The 27784-nt window shown below is 46.4% G+C and overlaps 1 protein-coding gene across 12 annotated transcripts in view; it reads left to right on the plus strand.

Moving 5' to 3' along the window:
- Nucleotides 1–24971, plus strand: part of C1QTNF12 (C1q and TNF related 12) — a 37992-nt gene extending 13021 nt beyond the window's left edge. For 8 of the 12 annotated variants that reach the window (XM_080379713.1, XM_080379720.1, XM_080379719.1 and 5 more), the window contains 6 exons: nucleotides 2093–2212; nucleotides 3403–3514; nucleotides 3776–4005; nucleotides 8551–8659; nucleotides 9991–10081; nucleotides 14321–14998. In XM_080379713.1, the coding sequence (XP_080235839.1) occupies nucleotides 2093–2212; nucleotides 3403–3514; nucleotides 3776–4005; nucleotides 8551–8659; nucleotides 9991–10081; nucleotides 14321–14540 (882 nt within the window). In that variant the 3' untranslated portion in view covers nucleotides 14541–14998. The other 4 variants (XM_080379724.1, XM_080379715.1, XM_080379716.1 and 1 more) reach the window with 4 other exon arrangements.
- The last annotated feature ends 2813 nt before the right edge of the window (nucleotides 24972–27784 follow it).

A 27784-nucleotide genomic window follows, 5' to 3' on the forward strand; every position in this document is an offset into this window, starting at 1 on the left:
TCATTTTCAAACGATTTATGCTGCGTGGGTTTTTGTCATAGCAGGTCACGCAGACTGTGGTCTTTTCTCCTCAAAATGGGTTTGCCCTGGCATTTCTAGCTAAAATTTGCAGTCCTCTGTCCGATTCCTGTTGCTCTCAGTGACGTATATTGCAGCTTTTGGGACCTCAGCTCTACCTGCATTCCAAAGGGTAATTGTTTTCTATGTGCTTCTGCAGTCTACTTGATGAAGGGGAATCTATGCTTATAAGTGGTACTAGAAATGTTATTAAAACTCAATAAAACTTAGCTGAGAAGTGGCAAGTGCTTTAGAGAGCCAAGTGAGACAGGTAAGGAGCAAATGTAGAGCGTTTGCTAACTCGGCTGTGCTGGAAGCACCTTGCAAGGTCACTGTTGCTGTTACGATCACTCAATGTAGAGCTGTAGTGTCTGAGCTGCGGCAGAACCGTCTAGTGCTGTCAAACTAGTAGGAGCTTAACATCCTGGGGCAAACACTTTTAGATCTGAAAAGCGCACTGTTGACTGGCTTTGCTTCTATGCTTTTTCCACGCCCATCTTGTTTTCTTCCTCCTGAATGGTGATAGATCAGTATTGATTTACCTAATCTTATAATGGTCTAGGAATCGTTTCAAATATCATTCAACCCACTACTGCCTTGTGTTGCTTTCCTGCTGGAATTCTGATCTGTACCTGTTCTGTCTCACCAGGAGAAGAACAAAAACAGTTTTTCTGAATGAATTCCAGAAGTTTACAATAGGCATAGGGTGGGATTTTTGTTTATTTTAAAGATTTATTTTTTTTAAGTGTTCATTGCAGTTCTTCTCTGGCTTTTTCATTAATGGCTCTGGATAATTAAGCATGGTTTGTGAAATTCTGGGAGGGCTTGTGCTTTTATCCTCACCATGAAGGACATTTGGGAGGCTGGTGTGCCAGCAGATTGGAACCTCCCTAGCCAACTGCTAGTTGCTCTCGACAAGAGCATGGCAAGATATTGACAACCAATGATTTCTGGTACCTTTTTTCAGTCTAAAGTTAGAAGTTAATTTCCTAGCCTAGAAGAAAAACAACAGGTATGGCTATTTGACTACTTACTTCTGGTTGTCTCTGGGAGGTGAGTAATGGGAACGAGGGAGTCCAATGGGAAGGGGATCGAAATTCATAAAGACAGATCCTCTCTTCTGTCCAGACTTTGTTTAGAAGGGATCCAGGACTAGGCACTTCAATGTCAAAGCTTCCCTAGATAATTTCTCTATGGCTATGATACAGTTGCAGAATGCAGGAGTGGGCAAGGTAGTTGAATTTGCCAACGGACATCTTTTCTGTGATCGGACATGTACTTCATTTCTCATTGTGAATTTTTTTTTTTCTGTGTGCACATTTGTCACTCTGCAGCCTGTGATTTGAAAGTTGTGGAGCATTTCAAATGTTTCTGTACATTTTAATCTCCCTGTATTGCTTGACTGATCCAGCTGATAAATGTCAGATGCCAGTAGTGAACAATCTCTGGCATCTGGGCAGGTTTTCTGTGGCACATATTAGGACTTTCAGAGGGCTGAGAGTCTCAGAAGCTTGAGAAAGGTCTCTGAGGTGCACTGGTTCCCAGCTCTTGGCTCTAACTGATTCCTTAAGCAAAGGAAGATGGGAGGCCCTGCAGGTAATAGCTTATTAAGTTATGAAAAGGCATTTTGATGTTTTAAGTGCAGCATCTTCTGGCTTTTGGGACATTTCTGCTGGCAGACTTAGCCTGCAACTTATGAAGAAAAAAATCCCACTCTAATGGGACTCTTTGGAAGGCTGGTGTCTTTCATACACTGTGTCAGAGCTCAGATTGAAGTACTACCCTGCATTTGCAATGCTCCTGTAAATGAAGAAAAAGTGGCATGGTACTGGATAATCCAAACTGAATTGCTTGTTACAGAAGTGTAAAATTCCATTTTATCCCACCTTCAATGTCCTCCCAAATGCAGTACGTCTGGATCAAGGATGTGGTTTAGGCAGCAGACAACAGTTTGGTCTGGAAACTTTGCCTTCCCTGAATCCATGTATTGGCTAGAGATACGGTGATACCAGTCTTTGCTCTTGTTTCTCTTTAGATCCTAGAATCTCCAGATCCTCGAATCACAGATCCACGGCGGACCTGGATCTCCTTTGTTCACCGCCCAGATGATGGCAATACCTCTAAAAGGAGATGCAAAGGGAAAGACAAGAAATTAGTAGGTTATTGCTATATCACCCTCAGCTAATAAATGTGCGGTGTGGCTTCCCTTCTTACTACTGATACGCAAGGTGTTTTGTATACTCCAGCTTTTGCCTTCTCATCCCAGAGTGTGCTGCTTTTTCATTTGTGTGTGTTTAATTTCTCAGAGTATTTTGGCGAAGTCTGAGGCAAAGACTGCTATATGCTTTGTAAGTTAAGGTGTGTGAATTCCACTGTCAACATTCATTTTTGTTTAAACCAGCTGTTTCTTGGACTGAGCCTTTTTTGTGTGTGGTTTTTCTTTTTTTCTCCTGCTCAGTAGAAATAAAATTAATGTTTTTTTCTTCCACTAGATAAAGTCCAAGTATCCCAAAGGATATATTAAGCAAGGTGTGGACAAGTTGTTTATTTCAAAATAATGAATTACTGATCATCTGCTGAGTGATGCTTGATCATGTGTGGACTTCTAATCTGCTGCTTAGATAATCTTGAATGCTTTTAATGATAACACTGTTAATGATTTCCTTTTTTTTTCTTAGTGAGCTGATAGACAGGAGTGTTTCCATGCAGGTTTACTGCATTTCAGTTGAGGAAACAGGAACTCTTGGGAACCATATACATCAGAATAGCTTTGATAACGCTGCTGCGTGTTTGTACTGCTAGTTTAAAGCTCTAATGTGTGTATGGCTAATTTTTACAGGTGTTATGAATGAACTGTTTAATTTTTTTTCTGAGAGCTCTGTCACACCAAACGTTCATGTATGTGATCGTTATGTCTGAGCAATGTATATTAAATAACGTAATAATGTGGCTAGATAGCTATTTTAGTTAGTGAATAGACAGAATAAGTGTAAAAATATGATACTTTGGTGATAGGAGAAGAAACAGCAGTGGCAAACTTAGTCTTGTCCCTGTTGTTGTGCTTTGCACTGTATATATGTACTTCAAGGACCAGCTAGTGTTTACCTGAGCAAAGTTTATCCTCCCACATAAAGATGTGAGTAGATTCCAAGTGCTGGAATTCACAGCTGGCTGGAGAGTCAGTTTAAGACTTACTGCATCAGGCCTGTCATTGGACTGATACTGGAGGGGGCTGCTCACGTGGCTGACAGCCCTGTAGGACTGGCTCATGGCTGAGAGAATTTGTGGTCTGTCAGTGCAACTGCCTGGTTCAATTCACATGTTTTTCTTTGGTTACTTCCTTAGCGTGGCCTTGTTGGGCCCCCAGGACCTCCTGGTCCCCAGGGACCTCCAGGAGCACCTGGTGCTGAAGTCACCCGGGAAGTCCTTCTGCAGGAGTTTAAGGAAATATTAAAAGGTAAAGACTGTGAGAGCTTTGTGCTTTTGTGGTATGCTTCTGTTGGTGAATGCCATGGCAAATAAAGAACTGGCTTTGCAAACGTTTACCTTAAAGCATTCCCCTATCTGGCAGTCAAAATTTTGGAAAAATATTTCCTCAGGGCTGCTTAGTTTGAGTTGAAGAGTTAAGTGCAGAAGTCTAATCACACAACTAATGGCTTCATAGACCAGGCTCTTAAACTAAGCCTTTATTTTCCTGTATTTTTTCTTTTCTTCCCAGAAGCCATTGAGCGTCGAGCATCCCTGGCTATTTCAGCCCATCCTAGCCAGCTGCCTCCACTCCTGCTCTCCTTGGAGGAAGTTTCGCCCCACAGACGTGTAGAGGAGGCATTCCATTGCAAGCTAAAAGGACAAGTCATTGTAGATAAGAAGACCCTGGTAGAACTTCAGAACTTCCAGTCGGTGAGAAGGGATTACAGACTGAACCTGTGCAACTCCACAACAGCCATTGTGCGTAGATCAGCTGTAGTTCCCCCAGTCTGCAAAGCTGCTAGGTGGCTGTGTAGATAAAGTTTCCCAAAAGGGCAGACTAATCCCAGAAGCACATCCCAGGCTTGGCTGCTATGAATATAGCACTACCTTTTCTGTGATTGACAGAAGTAAGATCTCGTAGGGTGATTTCAGCACTGAAGCTCAGCTGCAGTGAGATGGACTTTTAACTCTGAGTCCTCTCCTTCCTGACAAGCCCAAGAGGCAGACTTTCTGCCTTCTCTTGCAGCCCAGCTGAATCTCATTACAGTTCTTACTGAAGTTCTAACAGGTCTGTGCAAGAGAGGGCTGTCTCACAGGTCCGAACAGCAGTCAGGTTTTTTTATTTCAGTTAATGATGGAGAAAGACTTGTCCATGTTTGGCATTAGTCTGAAGGATCTGTTCTTTTTTACAGTGCACACCCTGTTTAATTCCAGAGTAACGTTCAAGTGCAGAAAAATGTCAGAGGCAGACAGAAGCCATTGGTTTGGTTATAGATTCGTGAGCCCAAATAAGAGCCATCGTTTTGTTAGATGGGCCAGTCCTGATGCTCAAATTCTTTACATAATGTCTTATCGAAGACTAATAAATGTTAACTGTATAATTTTGTTATAGTCATATTACAATGACAAGCGCACCAGCAGCATGGGATGCTGTTGGTAGTTATACGCATGGTTACAAGCAAGCTGTTGAATTGATATTAAAACTTTTACTAGCCATTTCTGATCCAGTGGCGAATAGGATCTGAATTGGAAATATAAATGTTAGGCAAAGTAATAGCTAAAAACAAACAGCTGCTTGGTAGCTGAGGAGACTTATTCTAGACTTTGGAATCACAAAGCCTATCTAATACCACAAGGCCTTCAGACACATGGTTGCTTTTGTGATGTGACAAGAGTTTGAAGAATATAAACAAGGAATATGGCTTTCCATCAGCAGCATTTGCTAACACTGTCCATGTAGTATGGTGCTGAGCTTCTCTCCCAGCTGCTCCGAGTCCCATTTCTGAGGAATCCTGTCCAGCAGATCCTTTCCTATGAAGCAGTTTTGCTGCTAGGACTTCTCACAGCTGCGGGACTAGAGGTAGGGGCTGTGTTCTAAATAGGGTGCTTTCCTGGATCTTTCCCAAATACACTTGTGGAAGCCTGGTTTGACAGCACTGTGGGTGCTGGCACAGAGGCAAGATTGTACTTGAAGTGTGGGCAGGGCTAGAGAGATCTGCTGCCTCATTAATTAGGAGGGAAAATGTGAATAAAGACATCTCAGCCATCAGTGCGTAGGCTGATGCTTCCCATGCTTTGTTATCATATGCCTAGCTTCTTTCTAATTGCTTCTGGCCCTGAAGCTGATGTGGGAGGGCTGGCAGGCCTCTGGATGCCAGCCTTTCATTTCAGCTTTGGGACAAGAAGTGTCTGGTTTTAGCTTGTGCTCTGATATAGGGGAATTTAGCAGGGAGGGAGACAGGGGATGCTCTTGAAAAGATGAAAACATTGTCTTTAAACAACCCAAGCAGGGGGGAAAGAGATCATTCCCCTCCCTCCATTCTGTCAGTTTAATAGTGTGAAGAAGCCAACAGTTTGATACTTCTCAGGGAAATGACAGGGGTTGACTAATTTTCCTGGATTTGGACTTTACCCAAAGCATTTTGAGATAGTGGAAAGAACCTCTGTTGAGAAACAGCCTATCACTACTATACTCTGTCATTTGGGTGTGTTGTCCAAGTCACTCTCACCTTGAGTGTTGAGAGAGCACAATGGTTTTCTCATCCTTCCATGCTATATTTCCTCCAAGAATGTTCCCTCCCCCTCTTGGTCTCACAATTTCCTTGATATCTGGAACGAAACATGTGATACTCCTTTCCCCACACCTCTTCCTCCTCTGCCTCCTGCTTTGAGGTTTCTGATGGTTGCCTTTTCCAGAAGCTCTCAGAAAGGTACGTGACACAGCAAGAATGGAAGTAACTGGAGCCTCTGACAGGCCATGGAAGTGGGATTTCTCTGGGGCCCAGGAACGTTACTGGAACCAGATCATTTAAGGCTAAGATGGCCTACGTGCTTTTTTTTCATGGTGAAAGATCCCAGAAGGACTCCTGGTGTCTCCTGTGCCTTGAGGTCAGGCTAAATGTCTACCTTTTGGCAGCTGAATTTTGTTGCTGCTTCAGGAAATTGGTGCATCCCTTGTTCATTGTGGTTGCTGTGCAGGCTGTGTTATCCTGTTCTTTAATAACAGATAAGTCAGCGCATTGCTTTCCACAGCATTTGTCACTGAAAAGTGATACTGGACGTTCATATCTCAAATCTTGGTGCATGGCTTCTGTTTTCCACCTGGAAGTAAACGATGGAGTGTACGAGGGAGATGTGGGGATAGGAGCTGAACTGAGGCAGAGGAGCTGAGCTTGGTTTGTACAGAATGACTAGACACTAGTTTATTTGCTTTTGGTCTGAAATAACTGTGTGCAAACAGTTTCTCAGATATAAATCCCTGCAGTGTCTGAAGCAGCTAGGTGAGTACGCTGCTGTGAGGCAGCAAATGCAGCAAGGAGCTCTAATTGGCGTAGGGTTTAATGGAATATTTTGCCCAGAGAACCTCTCCCTGCATTGTCTATTTCTATGAGCAAAAGAATAACAAAGCCACAGAGGGCATGAAGAAACAGGAATGTTTTATCAGCGATAATTTACTGGTGCCTAAAATTGCCTTCCACGCTCAGCCAGTGGTTTTGGAATTATGTTGCTGATTCTGCTAATAGCTGTAACAAGAAAGGAATGAATTAACTATACATTATTAACTATGCAGTACAGCTTTACACATATACAGGGCTTGGATCTGCTCTTTCAGTGAGGTAAATCTGAAACAGCATTACCAAAAATGATATAGCATAAGAGCACATAGTATTTGTTAGGCTGGCTGTTGTCTGTGCACGTCCTTTTGTGTGTGTTTCTGTGCACAAGCACACATTAGTGCCCGCTGATAAACACAGGGACTTAGAAATTACTGTACAAAATGTAGTTGTTCTGCAGTTCATTATTACAGTTTTCCCATTATACTTATGTGATCTTATAAGAAGTGCCACTACAGTCGCACATGGATAAATTTTTACCATGGTATGCATACATAAAACATTTCTAGAAAAGTTCTGTGAAATTTTTAAAATACAGCTAGATCTTGGTAAACAAGGACTGGGAATTATCCTGTTGTGACCCTTGCCTGGGATGTGCTGAATAAAGGCAGGTTCACTCCTACCATGTAGTAACTATCTAAACAAACACCACCAGACCCCAATATTTGCGGCTTTACACCCTTTAAAAGAGAAAGCTAAATAAATTATTTCTACCCTGCACTGTGAAAGCTCGCAATTTCTGGCTGTGATGAACCGTAATGGGGAGGCAATTAACTTCCTCTCATACTTGAACAAAGGTGTTCCACTACTTTCTTTTTTTTCCCTAGTGTAGTAGCACCTGTGGCAGCACTGCTCCAGATTTTTTCACCACATCTTAGGCCCGTTTTGCCAGCTGGTATTGGAAAGAATGTCCAAATGCTGGGTTATTGAGATCGCTAAATTATGTATTTGTGCATGTTTTGGGGATATAGCAGTATGTGTGCCTTTACCAAGTCAGACTTGAACAGCTCTTCTGTCCTGTAAGACCAATGTGGGGCAAATGTCTCAGGACAGCATCCATGGGGATGCGTTCACATTGCACAGAATGCCCTTGCGGTGGAAGCAGAGTCTGACTAATGTGCTTTCTTGGCCCGTTGAAGCCACTCCTGCTTCTCCCCAGCTCTAGCCAAATTCATAAGGCAGGCCAAAACAAACAATAAACATTTCTTGCAGGGTTTATTTTAGTCTGAGTCAGATAATCTGCTGTGAGTTTGACTTAAGACTGCTTCCTTGCCATGAGGAGAAGCTGCATGCTATTTACTAGTTTTTTGCCTATTCTGTAGAATCCGAGGCTAGAACAAAATGAAACTAAATATGGAATCTTTAAGAATCCAAGCTGTCATTCTTTAACAGTATCAAAGCCACCTGACTTAAACCTAAAGTGGGTAGAAAACCTCTGGAGACCCATACAAGTGTTTTCTCTGTACTTGTATCACAAAAACAGTGTATGAGGTTCCAGGTTTTTGAGCCTGGGGACACTGCTCGGCCCCATTTAGGAAGTCTTTGGGAGTAGTAGGGACCTCTTGACTCAAAAAATGTGAGATCTTGTGTAGCAGAACATCAGTGGAGGCTAGAGGCCACTAGGACCAGCAGAGCATAGGGATGCAGTAAGCACAGTCTGAGTCAAGGTAAATTGGAACAGTCTGGCAACCAGCAAAAAGGGCATCTTCGTGTCTCATACTGATCGTTTCGCCTTTTGTGAGCATCAAATGCTGAGAGTGCCCATCTGGCAGGTGTGTTCTGGGGAGATAAGCCTCACAAATTTTTTCAGCTTTGTTCTCATGCATGTAAGCTTGTTCTTTGTCACAGGCAGAGGCAATTGTTGAGAGTGCTGGATATTTCATCAAGGTCTGGTTTTCTCATCTTACAGCCTCTGGCCAAAGGAGCTTTTCTCCGGGGGACGGGATTAAATCTGGCAACAGGACGTTTCACAGCACCTGTGTCTGGCATCTACCAGTTTTCAGCTAATGTCCACATTGGTGAGTGTTGTCCACAGAAACCTTTTCTGTACTGCCTGAGAGCTGCAGGAAGGAGTCCTAGAGAACTCCCTGGGTCCCGTTTGATTTAAAGTATGTGCAATGCCAGCCCTTTGCAGTGAGCTTTCCCTTTGGTACCATGACCCAGACCCCTGTCCTTAGAGCTGGGTGCTTCCCCAGACCGACAGCCACAGCAAGCTCCTCCGTGCAAACCAAACAAATCAATACTTCTTATGGACATGAGTTTAGGGACCAAATATATTCATGTGCAGAGAACTTAGGGCTTCCATAAAAGACCTTAGAAGAAATGAAGATGGAGAACTGCATCAAAGCAGTTCTGATTGTGTTTTGTCACCAGTGCGTTTGTTCAATGGTTTTTAATTATTCAGTGATGAAGTATTTTATAATCTAACACCAGAAGGGTGCTTTCCTGATAAGTTTTAGTGGGTTGACCCTGACTGGATGCCAGGTGCCCACCAAAAGCCCCCTCCTCAGCTGGACAGGGGAGAGAATATGTAACAAAAGGCTTGTGGGTCAAGGTGAGGACAGGGAGAGATTGGTCACCAGTTACTGTCACAGGTGAAACAGACTGGACTTGGGGAAAAATAAATTTAATTTATTGCCAATGTAATCAGAGTAGGATAATGACAAATAAAACCAAAATCTTAAAACACCTTCCCCCAATCCCACCTTTGTCCTTGGGCTGAACTTTACTCCTGATTTCTCCTCTCTCCCAGCAGCACAGGGCGACAGGGAATGGGGGTTTTGGTCAGGTCACCAGATGTTGGTTTTGCCTCTTCCTCCTCAAAGGGAGGACTCCTCACACTCTTCCCCTGCTCCAGCCTGGGCTCCTCTCTCCATGGGGCCAGAGGTCCTGCCAGGAGCCTGCTCCAGCATGGCCTTCCCATGGATCACAGCCTCCTCTGGGCATCCCCCTGCTGCGATGTGGGGTCCTCCACAGGCTGCAGGTGGAGATGGGCTCCACTGTTAAGCCCCATGGGCTGAGGGGCACAGCCTGCCTCACCATGGTCTTCATCATAGGCTGCCAGGGAATCTCTGCTGTGGTGCCTGGAGCATCTCCTGCCCTCTGCACTGACCTGGGGGGCTGCAGGTCCATCTCGTAGCCGGCTGGTGCTGGCCCTGTTGGACATAAGAAACTGCTAGAAGCTTCCCCTACAGAAGCCACCCCTATAGCCCCCCTCTACCAAAACCTTCATGTGCAAACCCAATACAGGAGTCACAAGGTTACTGGTGTCTCTGTTAAGCCAAGCACCAGCAACTGGTGGTCTGCTATGTTGTGAAAGTGCTTATATTCCTTCCACTGCTTTCCCTAGACCACAGTGAGTTGAAGAGTAAAGTCCAACTCCGAGCCAGAGATAATGTCCGAGTGTTGATCTGCATTGAATCTCTGTGCCACCGATACACGTGAGTTACTGCGATGCTGTCTTGACAATTATTTTTCTCAGATGGGCCGATGTTTCAACCAACTGTGGAAATCAGGTTCACCAACAGTGAATTTTATATGATAAATGTTTGTAGAACTTTTCTGAAGAGTGAAGTTCCATTCGCTTTTAGGTTTTATGTGTTTTTTTTAATTCTGATTTTTAACCTTTTGGTGCTAATTACTCTAAATGGCTAAATGTTGTGTATGTTGAGAGAATTGTGAATGAAGTCAGCTGAATCTGGATGTAGCTGAAGGTGCTGAATGCTCAGCTATCATGAACATACAGAGTGAGACAAACACTTTAATTTTGTGCCAGAGGTGGTTAGGTAAATTTTTATAATTTCAGCTGCATCCTGAATGGATCATGGCATCTCACTCATGTTGCCATGGAAGTGCTGGAGTGATGAGAAGAATGAATAGAAGGAAAATAGAGGTGGATGGGTCCTGAGGCAGAAAGTGCAAGGCTTGTACACAGATGTATGATACCTTCTGGCAGCCCTCAGCTGCCTTCTGGAGCTTGCTCAGATAACCACGCTGCATTTTCCTTTGCTGGGATCCATTAGTAGAACTCTGCTAAAGAATTGTTAGGCCATGGCGACCTTGGGTGTTGCTCCTTATGCACTGGGCCACGGCACCAGTGTACTGGTGGCTGCTCATGTTTGCTCTGCTTCTGTCATCCTTTCAGCTGCAGCATGTAGGTGCCCTGTGTCTCAGAGAAGGCCAGCTTGCTCTGGAGGAGTTTGGCAAGCTTTGCTTGGAGGAAGGGGCTGCGGAGCCCCTCGCTTGGGCTGAAACACACCCAGCAGAGGGCAATGCCGCTTGCACAGAGTAGCCACTGCGTCTGCTTGCAGCTCGGCCCTTTTCAGGGGAGAAAAAATGCCTGGACAGGGCTGTGCAGCTTTGCTGTGCTCTGCCCGCAGCTCTTCCAGTGCAGCTGTAGCAACAACCTTGCGATAGCACCACTGAAATATAGCCATAAAACGACTCCGCAGGTGTAACCTAAACCCGACAAAACCATACATTTGCTGCTGGACTGACTGCTTCAGCCCTCACCTTCCCTGCTCCATGAGTCAGAGTGCTGCAAATAGGACTGACCTCTCTGCAGACGTTTCAGTTTAGTGGTGGGTGAATTTGACATGAAGCCTCGTGTAATAAATAAACCTCTCTTAGGGTTCATTGGCCTGTGGAAAAGACTCGGTTGGTGTCTGTGTACCCGTTAGTAACTAGGGTAAGAGGGAGCTGTGCACCCACTGACATGATGGGAAATCAAGGAGCTTGCAGACTGGAGCAACTGGCACCTCCTTGGCCCTGTAGACTGTTTTACAACCGTTTTTTATGACTGCAGCATTTCAAGTGAGGCAGTGACAGACTGGCTGCAGTCACAATGCCAGAGAAGAATGGGGGTGTAACTTCTTGCCCCTTGAAGGGTTGGCTTATATTCTGGTAAGTTGCAGATCTTAGGGGACATTTCATTTTTGGCACTTGTGTGAATTCCTTTGGATCGTGCTAAGAATGGACCTCAGCCTGATCTGGAAATCTGGGATGCTTGTTGACAGTGAGTGATTTTGGGACAGCCCAGGCCTTTAGTCACAGGGGTAGAACAGGTATGAGTAGGGTAGAATATTACTGCCCTTTTTACAAGTGGCTCTCTCAAATTGCCTTTGCACAGTGCAGATCCCTAGTCCTGTCCTTTACTCTGCATAGCGAAGACCAGTCAGATTCCAGTAATCAGGTGCTGGGTTTTTTTCTTTCTTCAGCATTGATGCTTTTTTCTTTTCACCTATAATAATCTCTTCATTTTAGCAATTTCATCAAGAACAGGACTCATGCCCCTAGCCCTTGGATTCCTTGGAGACTGCAAGTCCCACAGAATCTTTTTCTACATGCTTTTGGGATGTGGAAAGATAATCCCTGTTGGGATACGGGAAAATATTGTTGGTTGGTGTTGTTGACCTTATGGTATTTCAATAAAGATTTAAGTGAATGAGTGGGTGAGATTTATGAAGCCACCTACAGGATTTAAAAGTGAAATGGATCCTGCAGATCTCCAAGAATGAAAAGCTGTTCTCCCATCCTGATCTCTACTTTACATTGTCTCCAGTTACAGGATCATATAGAAATCTAAAATCCATTTAAATGGTTTTGAAAAATAAATTAAAGTGACAGTGGTGAGTGTTCCTTCCTGAGATTCCACAAGCTCCCAATTAATTTAAGGCATCTGAGGGAGAACAAAATGTTTCTTCTGGAAGGCTCCTTCTGTCTCCAATGACAGTGCCTGTCTATGTCTCTCTCTCCTTTGCTGTCCATTCAGTCAACCTTACAGTGGTATTACTAAAGAAAGGATGTCAGTCTGATTGCTTTCAGCATGACTTTAGTCTTGCTTTCTTGTTCTGGTAAATGCAAGCACAAGAGTGACCTGAATAGGAAGCTTCCCCATGGGCCATGGAAACTACTGTGCCTTCCTCACTGCAGGTCTTTCTAGCTGAAAGCTTCTAGAAATCTGTTCTGGCTCTAGCTAGGATGTGTGAACAACCACTTTGTCACATACAGCCCAGGCAGGTTTATTGGGATGTTCTGAGATTACCTTGCCATTTGAAGAATTTATAGCTACATTCTCCAAAGAACAGGAATAGCAGAATCCTTTTTGTCTTAGAACTGACTCAGGTGTTAATTATTTAGATAAAAGCTCTCTGATCTGTGACTCGGAGTTTTCATCAGTTGTCCAGGGTTGGCTGTGCTGTATGGCTGTCCAGAGTGGAGTGAGTTGGACAGCAGTGGGCATAAAGCGGGATCAGCACTGGCTCCGAGAGCCCTCTCTGTCATATGGTAGATGAGAGTATGGCTGGTCTGGGGCATGGAAGGTGGGTGGAGGGATGGGAATCTGCCTGGACAGACATTCTGCTGGCACAGGCTGAGCTGCCACCCGTGCTTGTGGAATTTCCTGGGGATGTCAGCATACACAGTCATTCATTTGAGGGAGCTGAAAGAGCCCCGAGGGCTTTCGGCAGAGAGAGATGGAAACTTAGAGGCAAGGAGACAGTTGGAGTAGAAGAGATTAATGGTGGGAAGTTCCCACCCAAGTTAGGCTTTTGGCAGAAGCATACAGACTGAGCTCTTCAGTCAAGGTGGTGCCAAGTGGCTTGCTCTCTCTGGGCCAAATTGCCCCTACCTTTTATGCATGTTATTTCCTTGCAAGGGGGCTGGAAACAGCACGTTTGCACTTGCTCGGTTTCGTCACTACCACTTCATGGAAAAAAGGGAGGAAAGGGGTTGGTTTTCTTGGGAAAACAACTACATCTGCTACCACTGGCTAGGCAGGTATCGGAAGAACTAGCCAGGCGTGGAGCTCTGTGCTTTCGTATTGCTTTGGAACTGAGCTTACAGGAGTTGTTCTGATTGTTGTTGTCTCAGGCACCTCCTTCCACCCCGAATTCTGTACAGAGGAGCCGAGTTAGTGTTCTGTAATCTGCGGGTGCAACAGAGAGCAGCTGTCCTATGTCTTGCTCCTGCAAGGAATATAATGGCTATTAGAATATGATATTAGGAAAACCCAATGTTTGAAGAGTGACCTGGAGCTCTTCCTTGAATTTTAACTAAAGCACAATTATTTTTTTTTTGTGCTTTTCTGACCCCTGCTCCAAATGTCCTCCCAAAACAGCTTTCAGCTGCAGAATATGTTCTTTCTTTCGTAGGCTGACTGCATATATTAAGGTTGAAATACGCCTTTCACGCTTTGGAAATGGATGAACTGTAATTGGCAGAATGCATATACCTGGGTCTTTGCAGAATAACAAGCGTAGAAACTGTTGTGGGGGTCAGCAAACTGGGATAACTGGTATGGATGGAGACAAATCTAAAGAGCATGTTTAGCACCTGTTCAAGGCTGGGGAATGGAGACTACAGGACCTTGAGGAAGACCTCTGTCAGAGAAGGTGGCTCCCAGCTCTTGCCTCCAGCTCAGTTTTGTGTTCATAATCCTGTGTGCTCTCTAGGTCTTCCATTAGACGCTACAGTGAGGACAAGAATCTACCATTCTCATTTCGAGGTAGCTGATTACTGCTCGAATCAAGTCAACAGGCCACCTGTTTAGTCCAGATGGGTACTAGAACCAGCAGGTCCTATTTCTAGGGAGGTCATGAGACTACTGTCATTCTGCATGCAAGTATTGTGACTGCCTTCGGTGTTCAAGCAGTTTATTTTTCTTTTTTGCTACTGTTTAGGTCTTTGGAAGTCATTGCTGGTCTGGAAAGTAACAGCAAAATCTTCACTATCTACGTACACGGCTTACTGCAGCTGCAGGTAAGCCCGTGCAGGCGGAATCGCTGTACTGGTTTGCTTGGTGGGCTGTGCGAGGCTCACTTCTCACCAGGAGACGGGGAAGCTTTTATTAATCTTCTTTCTAAGGTTAATGAAGTTAAATGCCTTACTTGGAGTGACTAGAGAGAAGCTGTGGCAGGAACAGGAACAAAAGCCAGACTTGCGTTGCCCATTCTGATCTTAAGCCGCAGAAGTAACCTCCCCTCTGAGGAATGACCCTAAATATTTTTCTTTCTCAAATCTCCCTCGCGTTGTTAAGATGGTAATTGTATTTCCCATTTCATAGCAGGGGATGTGAAGCACAAATGGCCACTTGACTAGTCACCCAAAATGATGCTAGTGCAGTAGGAGTCTAGTCAAGGAATAAATCTATAGCACAGTTTCACTACAGAAAATTTCTTCCACTAAATCAAGACTGTAGTGTTGCAGTAAAAAAAAATATTTGATCAGGTCCTGTTCCCAGGAGGGAAAAGGGCAGGAGGCTTCTGTGCTTAGTTCATGGCAGTGAAATGCTTTCCGCCCCCGCCCCCCCTTTTATGCTGGGATGAAGCATCAGATATTTTCCCTTTCCCTCTTTTCTCTCGGCAGGCTGGCCAGTACACCTCCATATTTGTGGATAACAGTGCTGGAGCTCCCATCACCATTCAGAATGGATCAGATTTTATGGGCATGTTAATGGGCGCGTAACGTCATCTGCAGCAGCGTAGCAGGGAAGGATATGAATTAGAGCCTTGCAGTGTATATTTGACTGAAGAAACCTTTACTTTGACTCTTGAAGACTGCTTCCTTGTAACTGTTGGCATCTTTTTAAACAAGCAAAGAGCCTTTCCTTTCACAGATACTCCAGCTTGCTTTCAGAGGCTACTGCTTTTCAAGGTCCACACCAGTTCATTCATCGTAAAAAAATATACTTTTATAATTCAGAAATAAACTGTAATATTTAATTTGTGCTTCACCAGATGCTCACTGAACAGTACTCTGAGATTTGGAATTTGTTGCATTATAACTTTATTTCACAATAGCACTTGTAATCAGCATGTCTTTTGGGATCGATTGTGGGGTGTTTGAGTTTGTAAATGAAGGATTGAGAGGGGAAGTAAAGAAGTGACTATATTTTCTGTGTTATGGAGGAAGAGACAAGGATTTGCAAAACTGCTTTTCTCATGCAATTGTGAACGGTATAGGCCCTCTCTCATGTTCAGAATTGGATATATTTGACAAAAAGTATATTGAATTCTCAGACAATGCGTGCTTCACAGATGGGAATCCAAGGTCTGAACTCTTTATTGTGGTTCTTTGTATCTAAGTATTGCCTTGATCTTACTGATGAAGCTGAATACCTTGCTGCCTGTGCAGTTTTGTTGTTATGAAAAGGTAAGGCCAATGGCACCAGTTCTAGCACGAACTCCCTTACTTGTGTTCTTATGTTTTAGTAAGATATACATGTGGTTTTGGACTGCATCGCATAAACAGCATCCTCTCAGGTGCCGTATAATCATTTGTAAATGCGTCAAATGTATTACACTGGTTGTCAGAAGCCTGGCAAAGACAGTGAGGGTAGCAGCCCCGGATCAGATGTGTCACCTATTTGGTGCTTGTTCAATGCCAGTGAAATAATAAAAGAAAACATGGGGCAAGGCTTGCTTCCATCAGGCGGCCAGGGTCGTAGGGAGTCTATCTGGGATGTGCTTGGAGGTTGAAAGTGCTGCCAAAGACTGTCCAAAAGACCCTCCAGTGGATGTTTTCTGGATTTCTACACATCTGTTTGCAAATGTAAGCATGTGAGATCGAGCCCCCAGAGCAGCTTTGCATATAGCTCCTGGCTACAAACTCATTCTGATTAAGTAAAAGGGTGTTGCCATTTCACGGGGTTAAGGTGTGTTACCCAAGATGTGGTAACATCCCTGTGATTAAAAAAACCCACACTCGTTTAACGTACCTCTGTAGCTTTCCCTTTCAACAGACACCTGGCCCTTTTATTGATTCAACTTAACTAAGGACATACTTGTATAACAGTGTCCTAAATAGATGGTAGCAAGGCCCAGAAGGGCGTCCACGTACTTCTTGAATATTTGCAGTGAAAGGAAGATATCCCTTGTGTAGTATTGCGACCTTTGATCAACTGCAGTATCTTCGTTCAAGGGAAACAAAGGCTGCTGGGGACAGCAGAAGGCATGTAAAAAATGTCATCTGTCGCTGGGTCTGTTCAGGTTGGCCAATATATGATGTTTCTACAAGCTCCAGTAACGCTGCTGTTGAGGTTGGTGGTATGCAAAGATGTCTGTCTTCAAGAGCTGTGGAAATACCCGCTGTAAAACAGGCATGGCTGAAACTGCTTTTGGGTTTTTTTCATCTCTATTATAAATACCTTGGGACAGAGCTTTAAGGATAAATGGTATTTTTTCCTTTGCGAAGAAAGTATTGAAGTGATACCTATTGGAGGAGGAAGGAGAGGGTACAGGGAATGATACAGTAGTGCTGTGACACAAGTAAACACAGGTAAATTCCGCTTTCTAGTCAATGGAATGCGGTTGTTCTAACTGGACCTGTGTGGCTGTCTAAAATACAGCAGCTATGAATGTTTATATATTCCTTCTTGCTCCACAATACATACCAGAATTCCTATGGATTTATTTTTTTTTTTCATAGTATACTTTGGGGAGAATCTGCTTTTAAGCATAAACTGGGTGCTGTGCTGGCAGAGGGGAGTCCACAGCTATCGAAGCATAGCAAGCAGCAGCAGCAGTCATCTCTGGAGCTTCAGATAGCACAAGCCACGTGTGAATATCACTAAACCCTGTCGATAAAGATTGGCTGTTTACACTGGGGTTTGATGGAGTAAGTGTAGTCAGGGCAAGTGGCCTGTATCCCAGCATGTATAGCTATACTGTCCTTTGTTCTGTGTGAATATTTGTAATAAATTGGGCTGTTTTGTGCATGACTTACAGCAACATAATCAACGTGGTGTGACATTCAAGCGTACATTGGTATATATAGGGGTTTTGAACCGAGTCTCACTGTTCTTGGTAAATCTGAGTTAAAATATTTATTTGGTTGTAGAACTAAAAATGTTTGTCAGACTCTGTTTTGGGATTTGCGACTCTCTTTTCCCCACTCTTTGCTGGTTTACTCTCATGATCTTCTTAGTAGGAGACGCACTCGTTCTGCCTTTATACTGCTTCTCCTTTATTTGTATAAAGAGTGCTGCCCTGACGGTTTCCCTGGTGTGCTAGCAGCTGTCAGACAGTCCTAGGAACACACAGCCCAAACAGCGAAGGCTTAAATCTCCCTCGGCAGGAGCAGTGATTGCCTGTGGGTAGTGTCAGAGAGAGGAGCAGACCTCTCCCCGGTGTCTGTCGGGGAGCCATGCTGCCCTTCTGCTCCCGCTGGGGAAAGGAGCCGGATTAGCGGAGGACACGGACATCGCATCTCTTTGTCTGTCCCGAGTTCACCGTCACCACTGGAAAGCTTGTGGGGTTTCAATCAGCTCGTTTTATTCTCCAGATAGAGGGTTGTCCCTTAAGGAGCTTTCCTACGCATCTCCAAGGTCTTGTAGCCAAAAGACTTTTTTTTTTTTTTTTTTTTTTTTTTTTTCTTTCTTTTTTCTTTTTTAGGAGTCTTTCAGCTCTGAATGCTAGCAGGCTGCACTCCTGGGGCTTCAGGCAGCGTGAGATTGTCCGTCCAGCAGCAAGATGGGGCAGAACGGGTCGAAACGGCCAAGAAGCGAGCTGAGAGTGGGGCCTCCAGCGCTGGGGTGCAGCGAGTGTGCAAAACTCATCACTATTATGGACACGAGCCTCCTGGCTGGGCTGCGGGTGAGACAAACACCCTGCAAGGCTTCCGCGCTGTTTGGAGAGCAAGGAGATTAATGGTGTGCGAAGCAAAGTTTCAGTGCTCCTCTGTAGTCATAAAATTTATAGTCCCAGAAAAATGGAAGGACTCGAGGGGACTGAGTTCGGTATGAAGAAGTTGTTTATAACAAAATAAAACCCACGTGCTTGAGCCTATGGTTTAACGGCCAAGTGTTTTAAGCCTGCTCGGTGGCAATGGCTATTTGTGGGTGCAAGGGGAGAAGTCTAAAAGAGGCACAATTAAATGGTCTCTCTTTTTTTTTTTTTTTCTCCTGGGTCCTTCCAGCATGCTCAATGCACTATCAGTATGAGCTGGGGCAGGGGGGATATGATGGGGGCACCTCTCTTGAGGTCCTAGCAGAATAGGAAACACAGTTGCTGCTTTTTTTGCACACACACACACACTTTTTTTTTTTCCTTTAGCATTTCTAAGTTTAGGGTTTCAGGGAAACTGGAGGTAAGAAAAGGTACATCTCACTGGAACCAGTTCCTTTCTTACCCTCATCTTTGACTACTTCACAGGAATGTTTGCACAGAGGCGCCTTCAAAAAAGTTTCAAATATTTATAACTTGTACTCGCAGTCATAATTTGTTCAGGTACTGTATATATACTATTGATAGTACATATATATTCAGGTACTCTATATAGTGTGTGTGTGTATATATATATATATATATATGTATACTAGTTCAAGAACACTTGCAAAGAGGTTCTTGTGACACCCCCCACGGATCAGTGAATCTTCACCAAATCTCTGCTGCCTTCACCGTGCCCTTGCTCACTAACCCTCCTGGCCCCTTCCTCTGCAAAACCTCACTCAATCCTTGCAACCACCCACATCAAGCTTTTTGCTGTGTGCACAGCTCAGATTCAGACAAAACCACTGCGAATCACCGTGGTTTTGTTAGGGCTAATGGTCTCTGCAGATCCCTCTTGAACGAGGGAGGTGTGTTCACTATCCAGAGTTTTGCACCCTCTCGTGAATTTTTCCTACCCGAAAGCTTCTTCCTTCTAAGATGCTGACACTGAGTTTCATACTCTGGTCCTGTAAGACTCACTGAGCTCGGTATTCTCGTTGCTCTGGTTGCTGCGCTTCCCCCTCACACAGGCTGTGATGTAAAGCAGAGGGCTTTGCTGCTTGGCTTGTATTTCAGCACCAAGAACCCAAACCCTAGGATGAGCACAGACCACTAATTTCAATGTCTACAAAAGTTATCATCTTCACTCCTAATTCCTGATTCTAAATGGAATCCAGCTATAAGTTTCCAGCTTCAGGCTACAGTTGCTTGCTTAGCACGATGGTAAATGTCATTGCCTTGTGCTTCTGGAACACACCTCTGCCTTGTCTCAAAGGTCTAAGCTAGGTAGTGCTTTATATAAATATATATATATTTTTAATATTTTATATATAAACCTTATAGGAGTTTTTTTAGCTCCTATATTGGGTACCCTCACAGAATGTGCTGGTAAGTGTGGTTTCTGAGCCTGACAGAGAGCCCACTGAGCCTGGTGGAAAATCTGGCGAGAGTGCTAGCAATTCGCCCCAGAATATAGGTATTTGGTCTAGTCCAGGGCTTAACTCCGGAGCTGCCTTTCAGGTGTGCTCCTGCTGGCACAGCCACGATCAATTTTGCCCTCTGAGCTATATTGACAAAAGATCGCTGCATCGTCCTAATCCTGCTGCTTTTCGCTTGTCTCATGTTTACCACTGCGCAAGCTGGCTCAGAAGGACGCAGCGCAGTGCCGGATCAGCCCTTCCCACGTGGAATCTGCAGTGGATTGTATTTAATCCACACAGAGCCTTGAAGCAGCCCTTGGACAAGCTGTTAGGAGCTGAGCAAAGCTACCTCCACAATGCCAGGCTTGTCCCGTTTGCACCCTTGCTCTCTCTGCTAACTGCTTCAGACCAATAAAAGCAATCTTCCAAGCACCGAGATTCCAGCTGCAGGCACTCCATGAATATTTTCCCTGGCTGGGAGCTGACAGGTTACGGGGTTTTAAGTTCTATTCGAATTTCACGTTTTGTAAATTATTTCGATGCCACACTCCAGACTGACTCCAGGGGTATTTATGTTGGATTAGCTGCAGATTGCCTGCCTTTCCTCACTCCATAGAAGAGGGCCCAGCACATGTAAACTTCTCTTGAATGGCAGGCTATTAACTGTCGAGCAAAATGAATAGTTTGTCATATAAAACTCTTGTTATAAATAGGCGCAGGTTATAAATCAGTCCAGAGGACAATGACGAAATCAGAGAGACCCTTTCCAAGCATCTCTGCGGGGAGCCTGCAAATAGAAGTGATGAACAGAACGTTAGTTACAGGCTTAGTCTTCAAGGAAAACTCCAGGGTAATTTGAAAACCATTCTGAATTGGTGACTAGTAAAAAAAGCAGAGTCACTTAGCCCGATATAGGTATTAATACTAGATGATACTTGGGAATTAATACCACATACTTCAGCGTTGTAACTGCTGCGGTGGAGAGAGCCCCAACAGCAGACTCCAGAGAGCTGGATCTGTTAGGCTTCCGTGGAAAGTTCAGGTGTGGATGACCCTGTAAAAATAGAACCGGGTACCAAGAAGACCCTGAGTCCCTCTTGCTTTGTGTGTTTGCTTATATCTACAGCAAGATATCAAACTCTCATTGATCACAGAGCCTCACCTCACTCAGCAGCTTTATTTAATGCTCAGGTTAGGCTGGTGTCAATGAAGACTAAAAGGCTGTGACGTCAGGGATTCAGGTGCACCAAATTTCCTGCAGGACAGCTAATTTCCTGCAGAGCTTCTGGGACTTGGTATTCCCCTAATAAATAACCAGTGGTGAAAGGATGGGTAAGTATTTCTAATAAGTTTTTATGAGTACTGGATCCCTGTGGAGTGGAGGAGCTGCGTCTGCTTGTTGGTCTTGTAAGTTTACCGTTTGTTTGATGTTTTGGGGCAAAAAAATGTGTTTGTTTGTTACGACTTAGATGACCTCTATTTCTCAGGCTTAGAAAGGATCTAGTATTTTTATTTCCTCTGTGGCAAGCAGTTCTGATTTAAAATAGCCCCTGGGCTCCCAGGTAGCCTTGAGAATAGGCAGGTCAGGCCATAGGAGTTTGAAATGAGTCCTTCCTTATGGCTCTTTGGGAGGTTTGAAATGTCTAGGAGAGCTGCTGGAGCATGCCTTGTGATCTCCCAGGCTCAACTGTGGGAATGTTCTAGCTCCCTTTATCTTGAAATATGAGATGGGGAGGCTAGGCTGCCGGCTAGGGCAATGATCTTATGTCTTTGTGGCTGAAGCTAGAATATTCCAGAATAACTGATCTGGCTATTAACCTAACGTCATTTTGGGTTGGGGCTGATTCTGTTGTGCCTTGCAGGGGCTCGGTGCGCAGGGATGGAGCGTGTGCCCTTTTAGTAAGTCTTGCGCTGAAATCCCAAATCTGAGCCGCAGTGCTGGGGCACCTGAGCTGGGTTTGCTTCCAGCACAGGCTCGATGAAGATGTGTCCGCAGACTCTGCGCTGCTTCCCAGACCCCTCCGTGCCAGGGGCTTGGCACTGCCTGCGGGCAGGGGGGTCCTATGCTGGGCTTTAAAGTGATTTATTTTTCTTTAAAGTGTGATTGTTTGTATAGAGACTCGCCTTGCTGTCGTTGGTGCGAGGTAGGTTGTGTGCGGCCCTGCTGCAGTGTGTGCTGTACGAGGATGGGCTTGGAATGTCTACATGAGAATCGTGGCACGGTGGGGCTGGAAGGCACCTCTGGGATCATGGGATCACCGTGTCCAGCCCCTGCTGGAGCAGGTTCCCCCCGAGCAGGCTGCACAGGATCCATCCAGGTGGGTTTGGATGTCTCCGGAGAAGGAGACCCCACAGCCTCCCTGGGCAGCCTGCCCCCCTGCTCCGTCACCCTCAAGGTAAAGAAGTTCTTCCTCATATTCAGAAGGAACTTCTTGTGTTGCAGTCTGTGCCTGTTGCCCCTTGTCCTGCTGCTGGGCACCACTGAGAAGAGCCTGGACTCTGGAAAAAAGGGGTTGGAAGGTCCTCTTGACCCTGGCCCTTAGAATATTTGTAGGCGTTGGTAAGATCCCTTCTCAGTCTCCTTCAGGCTGAACAGCCCTGGGTCTCTCAGCCTTTCCTCACAAGGGAGATGCTCCAGCCCCCTCATCACCTTTGCAGCCTCCGCTGGACCCTCTCCAGTAGGTCCCTGTCCCTCTGGAACTGGGGGGCACAGCACGGTCTCACCAGGGCAGAGCAAAGGGGAAGGATCCCTTCCTTTGACCTGCTGGCTGTGCTCCTCCTCATGCACCCCAGGATCCCACTGGCCCCTTGGCCACCAGGGCACACTGCTGGCCCATGGGCAACTCGCTGCCCATCAGCACTGCCAGGCCCTTCCCTGCAGAGCTGCCCCCCAGCAGGTCACCCCCAGCTTGTGCTGGTGCCTGGGCTGTCCCTCCCCAGGGGCAGGACCCCACACGTGCCTTGGTTGAACTCCATGAGGTTCCTCAGCCCTCCAGCCTGGCCAGCTCTGGCTGAAGGGCAGTGCAGCCTCTGGGCTACCAGCCAGCAGAGGGAAGGTAGCCAGGAGAGCAGGGCTGGGGAGATGGGAGGTGTGCTGGCGGGGAGCTTCGCACCCTGCTTTAAGGAAAAGGCTGGAATTAACATGGAACAGTGAACACAGCCCACCGGCTGCCCTGTGCCATGGCTGTAACACACCACAAAGTTACCGTGAAGCATCAAAGCTCCTTGGGTCCTCCCTTTCGGCTCCCTGCAGGTGCTGGCTGAAGCCACACATGATAAAGGTCAGGTTTATGGGAATCCCCCTGGGGCTTTGCTGACCTGCTGTGTGGTTTTAGGCTCTTGGAACTAGCAAGAGCTGCATCCCACTTCGGTCCACCCCAGGGCTGAAGCAGACGCCTATAACAGCAATACCAAACCCATGCAACAGCTCTGTCCTATGTACAGTTAAACTTCCCTGCACGGATCCGTCATTCTCTAGTTGCCTATAGGCAAATAAATCTGCCTGGAGGGAGGAAGAAACAGTGGAAGAAACAGTTTGGAAATGTCTGTTGTGCCTTTTTCTTGGCTGCGTGATCAGTTAATTGGCTTGTGTGGAGGCCGCAAATGGAAGCGAGGGGAACATCTGCTAGAAAATTGCGCAGCGGTGAGTGGGGGTGCGGAGCCCTGCGCTGCAGTGACAGGGCTGGGGGGGCTCAGCCTGGAGAGCAGGGGGCTCAGGGGGGACCTGATCGCTCCCTACAGCTGCCTGACAGGGGCTGTAGGCAGGGGGGTCCGTCCCTTTTCCCCAATAACAAGTGACGGGACAAGAGGGAACGGGCTCGAGTGCACCAGGGCGGGTTTATACGGGATATGAGGGAAAATGTCTTCACCAAACGGGTGGTGAAGCCCTGGCACAGGCTGCCCAGGGAGGCGGTGGAGTCACCATCCCTGGAGGTGTCTAAAAACCACATGGATTTTAGACACAGGGACATGGCTTAGAGGTGGGCTTGGCAGTGCTGGGGTAACGGGTGGACTTGGTGAGCTTAAAGGTCTTTTCCCACCGAAATGAGTCTGTGATTCTATGGCAGGTGGGTGGGGGCTGCCCAGCACAGACCCTAGGGTTATCGATGAGTGTCTGCCTCTGCCGTGTCCCCCCCTTGTGCCAGGTGTCAAGACAGCTCAGGGGTCCCCCCACATGGTGCCAGCCTCCCTGGGAATGGCTGCTCTACCATTAGGGGTTTGGAGAAATATTTGATGTACACGGATGAAGAACAAGTGAGAAACTGGACATTGCATGGGGAACAGCATTTTGTGTTTCCATAAAATCTTTCCATGAGTTTTGTGGATTCTAACGTTAGGATCTTAAATCTCATTTGAGGCACTTGCTTCTTTGCTAGATCGGCTCTGTGCTTTGGTTCTTGGCTGCAGCTTGTCATTTTTTGGCAAAGAAAATATTGTGCTTGCTGTTTGTTTGGCATAAACATTGTTTGCATGTTTGTTTTTTCACTGGCTTGTTTATTTTTTTTTCTGCCTGCTGTTTGCTCTCCCTCTAGCTGTGGCTAGCTTGTAGAGCACTGAAAGAGCAGATGGAGTTGTCAGAGCTCTCTGGAAAGGCGGCTCAGCCATGATCCTTTCTTGGAAAAGTGATGCTGGTGGATGGGATGGAGGGAGAATGGCAGCTGGGGCTGTAGCTGGCAGGAAGGAATTGGCTAAGAGCTCGTCGTCTTGCTCTGGTTAAGGAACGTTTCTCTTCACCACGTGCTTTTCCGAGCTCGTCTCCCTGCAGGAGCTGGGTGCTAAGGACGGGCTGGTGTGGGGAGCTGGATGGGCGCTGGGTCAAGGGGGGCAGAAAACCAATGTGCTCTGAACTCCGGGAGGGAAGGAGCAAGGTCGTGTCCTGGGCATCCCTGTTGTCTCTCCCTCAGGCACTCGTGGCTCATTTGGAAACACCTGCCAACCTTTCCCAGCCTTTTTCTTTTGGTGAGATGTGGGGGATCCCTTAAGGGAGATGCACCGGGATGGGCAGCAGGTCCCCTTGGCTGGCTAGCCCGCAGGCTGGCCAGGGCAGCCCTTAGGCACCCACCAAGGCTGAGGGTGGCACAAAGCTCCAAGCAGCACCGGCTGCCAAACCCATCAGCTGGGACATCTGTGTGGCCAGGAAACCAAATTTCAGGAGATGTGAGAAAACCCTTCAGTGTAGCTCTAGCTGCAAGGAGAGAAAAAAACCCCCAAACTTTAAGGACAGTTTTTAGCCCCTTTAAATTAGCTCTGCTCTCTCAGGTGTCTCCTTTGACAGGTTACGGGATGTTTGCTCTGTGCGTGTTACACGTGAGATCTCATAAAACTTTACAAGATAATGAAGTTTGGGTTGTTTGCTGCTTTTTTTTTTTTTCTTTTTGTTTAAAGCAAAGTTCTCAAGGGCTGTTGTAATTATCAAACCCTCTTTTTCCCAGCAAAGGGTGCCGGGAGTTGCCAGTAATCTATAAAACAGGAATGACAGTCAGTCTGGGGGAAATGATCTCAAACAGTATAAATATCTCCAACCAGGTTTTGGTTTGAAAGTTTTATGAAGTGATAGAGATTCTGGGGATGTTTTTACAAGAGGCTGGACAGAGAGGAACAGGGCAGCTCCTGTGGGTAGCTGTGCTCTTGCCCTTAGGGTTGAAGCCTGGAGGCTCCTTCGAACTCTGAGTATGGCTGTTGTAGCCTGAGGGGACGCGCACTTGCCCATGGGAGCACATACGTCTCGGAGCAAGAGAAAGGACAAGCTGGGTTCTGTTTCCAGCACTCCCATTGACCTGCTTGTTGACCTTGGGCAAGTTCCCTCATCCTTTCTGTGTCTTGTCTAGTTGAGCCACGAGCCCCTCAGGAAAGGGTCTTTGGTGGGTTACGCAGCCAGTACGTAAGGCTCACACGAGGTTGAAGAGTTCTAGAGCTCTCTGAAGTTGACCTTAGGTATCGCCTGGTATCCCAGCTGACCAGTAAGAATATTGTGTGAAGAGTGCTGGTGCTTTACAAGCAGGAGTAAGTCCTGTTAACACTCTCCTAAGTGGCGAGAGCAGTAATTTCCTCCCGCTGAGATGAAGGGTCGGGAGTTCAATGGGTTCAAGGCTTTTGCATAAGGGTACTAGCACTGAAGGAGCGTATTGTTCTTCCACCCAGGGAAAAAGTCATCAGCCTTCCTGAAACCTCCTGATGAAAATTAAATGGAAACTTCCCTGGGAGTGGGAGGAACGTGTTCTCTGAAACCTTTCTGGGTCATCCCCCCCTGGGCAGGCTGATGCCTTTGCATTGCCAGAGGTGTTCTGCAGTCAGAGGTGAGGAAACGCTGACCTCAGACGATGATATTTCCAGTTCCAACCGCAGGCAGGAGCTACTGGAAATACCATCCTTTTGAAGGGTCCAGTCTTGCCACGCTGTCATCTGTGGTTTGGGGAAATCCACGCAATTAGATCTCCCCGTGGAGTGCCATTGGGGGGCCATGCAGCAGGCCTGGCTCCTACAGCCGTGGATCCCCAGCTCCATCAAAACGCCGAGTGATCACTTGATGCTGGTTCCTGACCTTGTCATTACCTTGAACTGCAGGGAATCCGAGACTGGAATTGCAGACTGGTACCTCTTTGATCTCCTTCTCACTCTCTTGTGTTGTCATGACTGATGACAGGCTATTTGAAAACCGCTGCAGTGTCTGATGCGATCCGAGGGGTGCGCTGAGCTCTGGGTTCCTCCCATTGCAGACCTGCAAAGCGATTGGAGAAGAGTTTATTTTCCACTTCAGTTTATGAGAGCTTTTGAGTGCCTGGGGCAAGGTGGGGGTGAATACTGTGTTAAAAGTAACTTTTTTTTTTTTTAATCAATTAACTACCTAACTTTCATGCTCTGAAAAAGAAACTAAAGTATGTGTGACATCCAAATTCTGCGCATAAAAATCCCATTTTGTCATAATAAAATGTGTCGGGTTACTTGTCTGGAGGCTATTCATCTTGCAATAACAGACGTGTGGCTGTCAGCAAGTGTCCCCACATCCCTGCGCATCTTGTGGCTGCGGGGATGATCTCGTGAGACCATCACACGGGCTCTAATGGGCTTCGTCATGCCACGGGTGAGCGGGGCCATGTGGGGTGCTCGGGGGACACTCGCTCCTGTCCCTCTGGATCTCTGCAACAGGACATACGTCCCCTGTCCCCTTCCCAAAACAGGTCACTGCCATGGAGCTGGAGCGCGCAGAGCTGCCGAGAGCGACCCGCAAGGGAGCAGCCTGCAGCCAGTCTGGCTCCAGCAGATCTGGTGTTCCTGGAATTGGTCCCTGCTTACATATTTACTCTAAAAGGAAAACGCCAGGGAAAGAGGGAGGGACTGTCAGCGGTGCTAGACATCTCGGTACTGGATCTCCAGCCGCTGCCCTTCGCCTTGCTGGGGCTCAATGGGTTACATTCTTCTTGCTTCCCCCGGTTTTGAACAAACAGGAGCTGGAGCCTTGGGGAATATTAAGAGTGATAGGGATCTTCACCTAATGCCCCCGGGCCATCCTGAGGAAGCCATTAGCTTAAAGCTCTGCAGGAAACGGGATCTGATAACAGGAGAGGTAGAGGGTGGGTGGGGGGAGAGGAAGGTCTGGTAGGACACTCCTTCACCAGCCATGGCAGCTGTCTGGGCCTGGAGGAGGAGGAAATGGGAAGTTTTCCGGTCTGGGACTGGAGGAGGAAGAGGACACGGGAAGCTTTCCGCAGGCTCGGTGGGTGTGTGGGGCTGCTGCCCGTGTTCCTGCTGGTGGGCAGCCTGCGTGGGGCCGGAGGGAGCTGGGCAGTGGGATGCAGGTGGACACGTGTGCCCACCAGAGCCTCTCCTGAAGCTCTGGCTACCTGTTGAGAAGCCAGTCTGCCTCCCCTGCTCCCCCCCACCTCATTTTCCAAGCCATCATTAATGATAAAGCTATCCAAACGTCTGCATTTTAATGTTAGCCCTCATTGCTTGGAGGGAACATACTAAGAGTCAAGAATTAGTGTTTGCTGTGTGAAAACAAGGTGCCCCCTCCCCC

This window comes from Falco punctatus (assembly GCF_963210335.1).
Source record: "Falco punctatus genome assembly, chromosome: 3".
Classification (NCBI taxonomy): Eukaryota; Metazoa; Chordata; class Aves; order Falconiformes; family Falconidae; genus Falco; species Falco punctatus.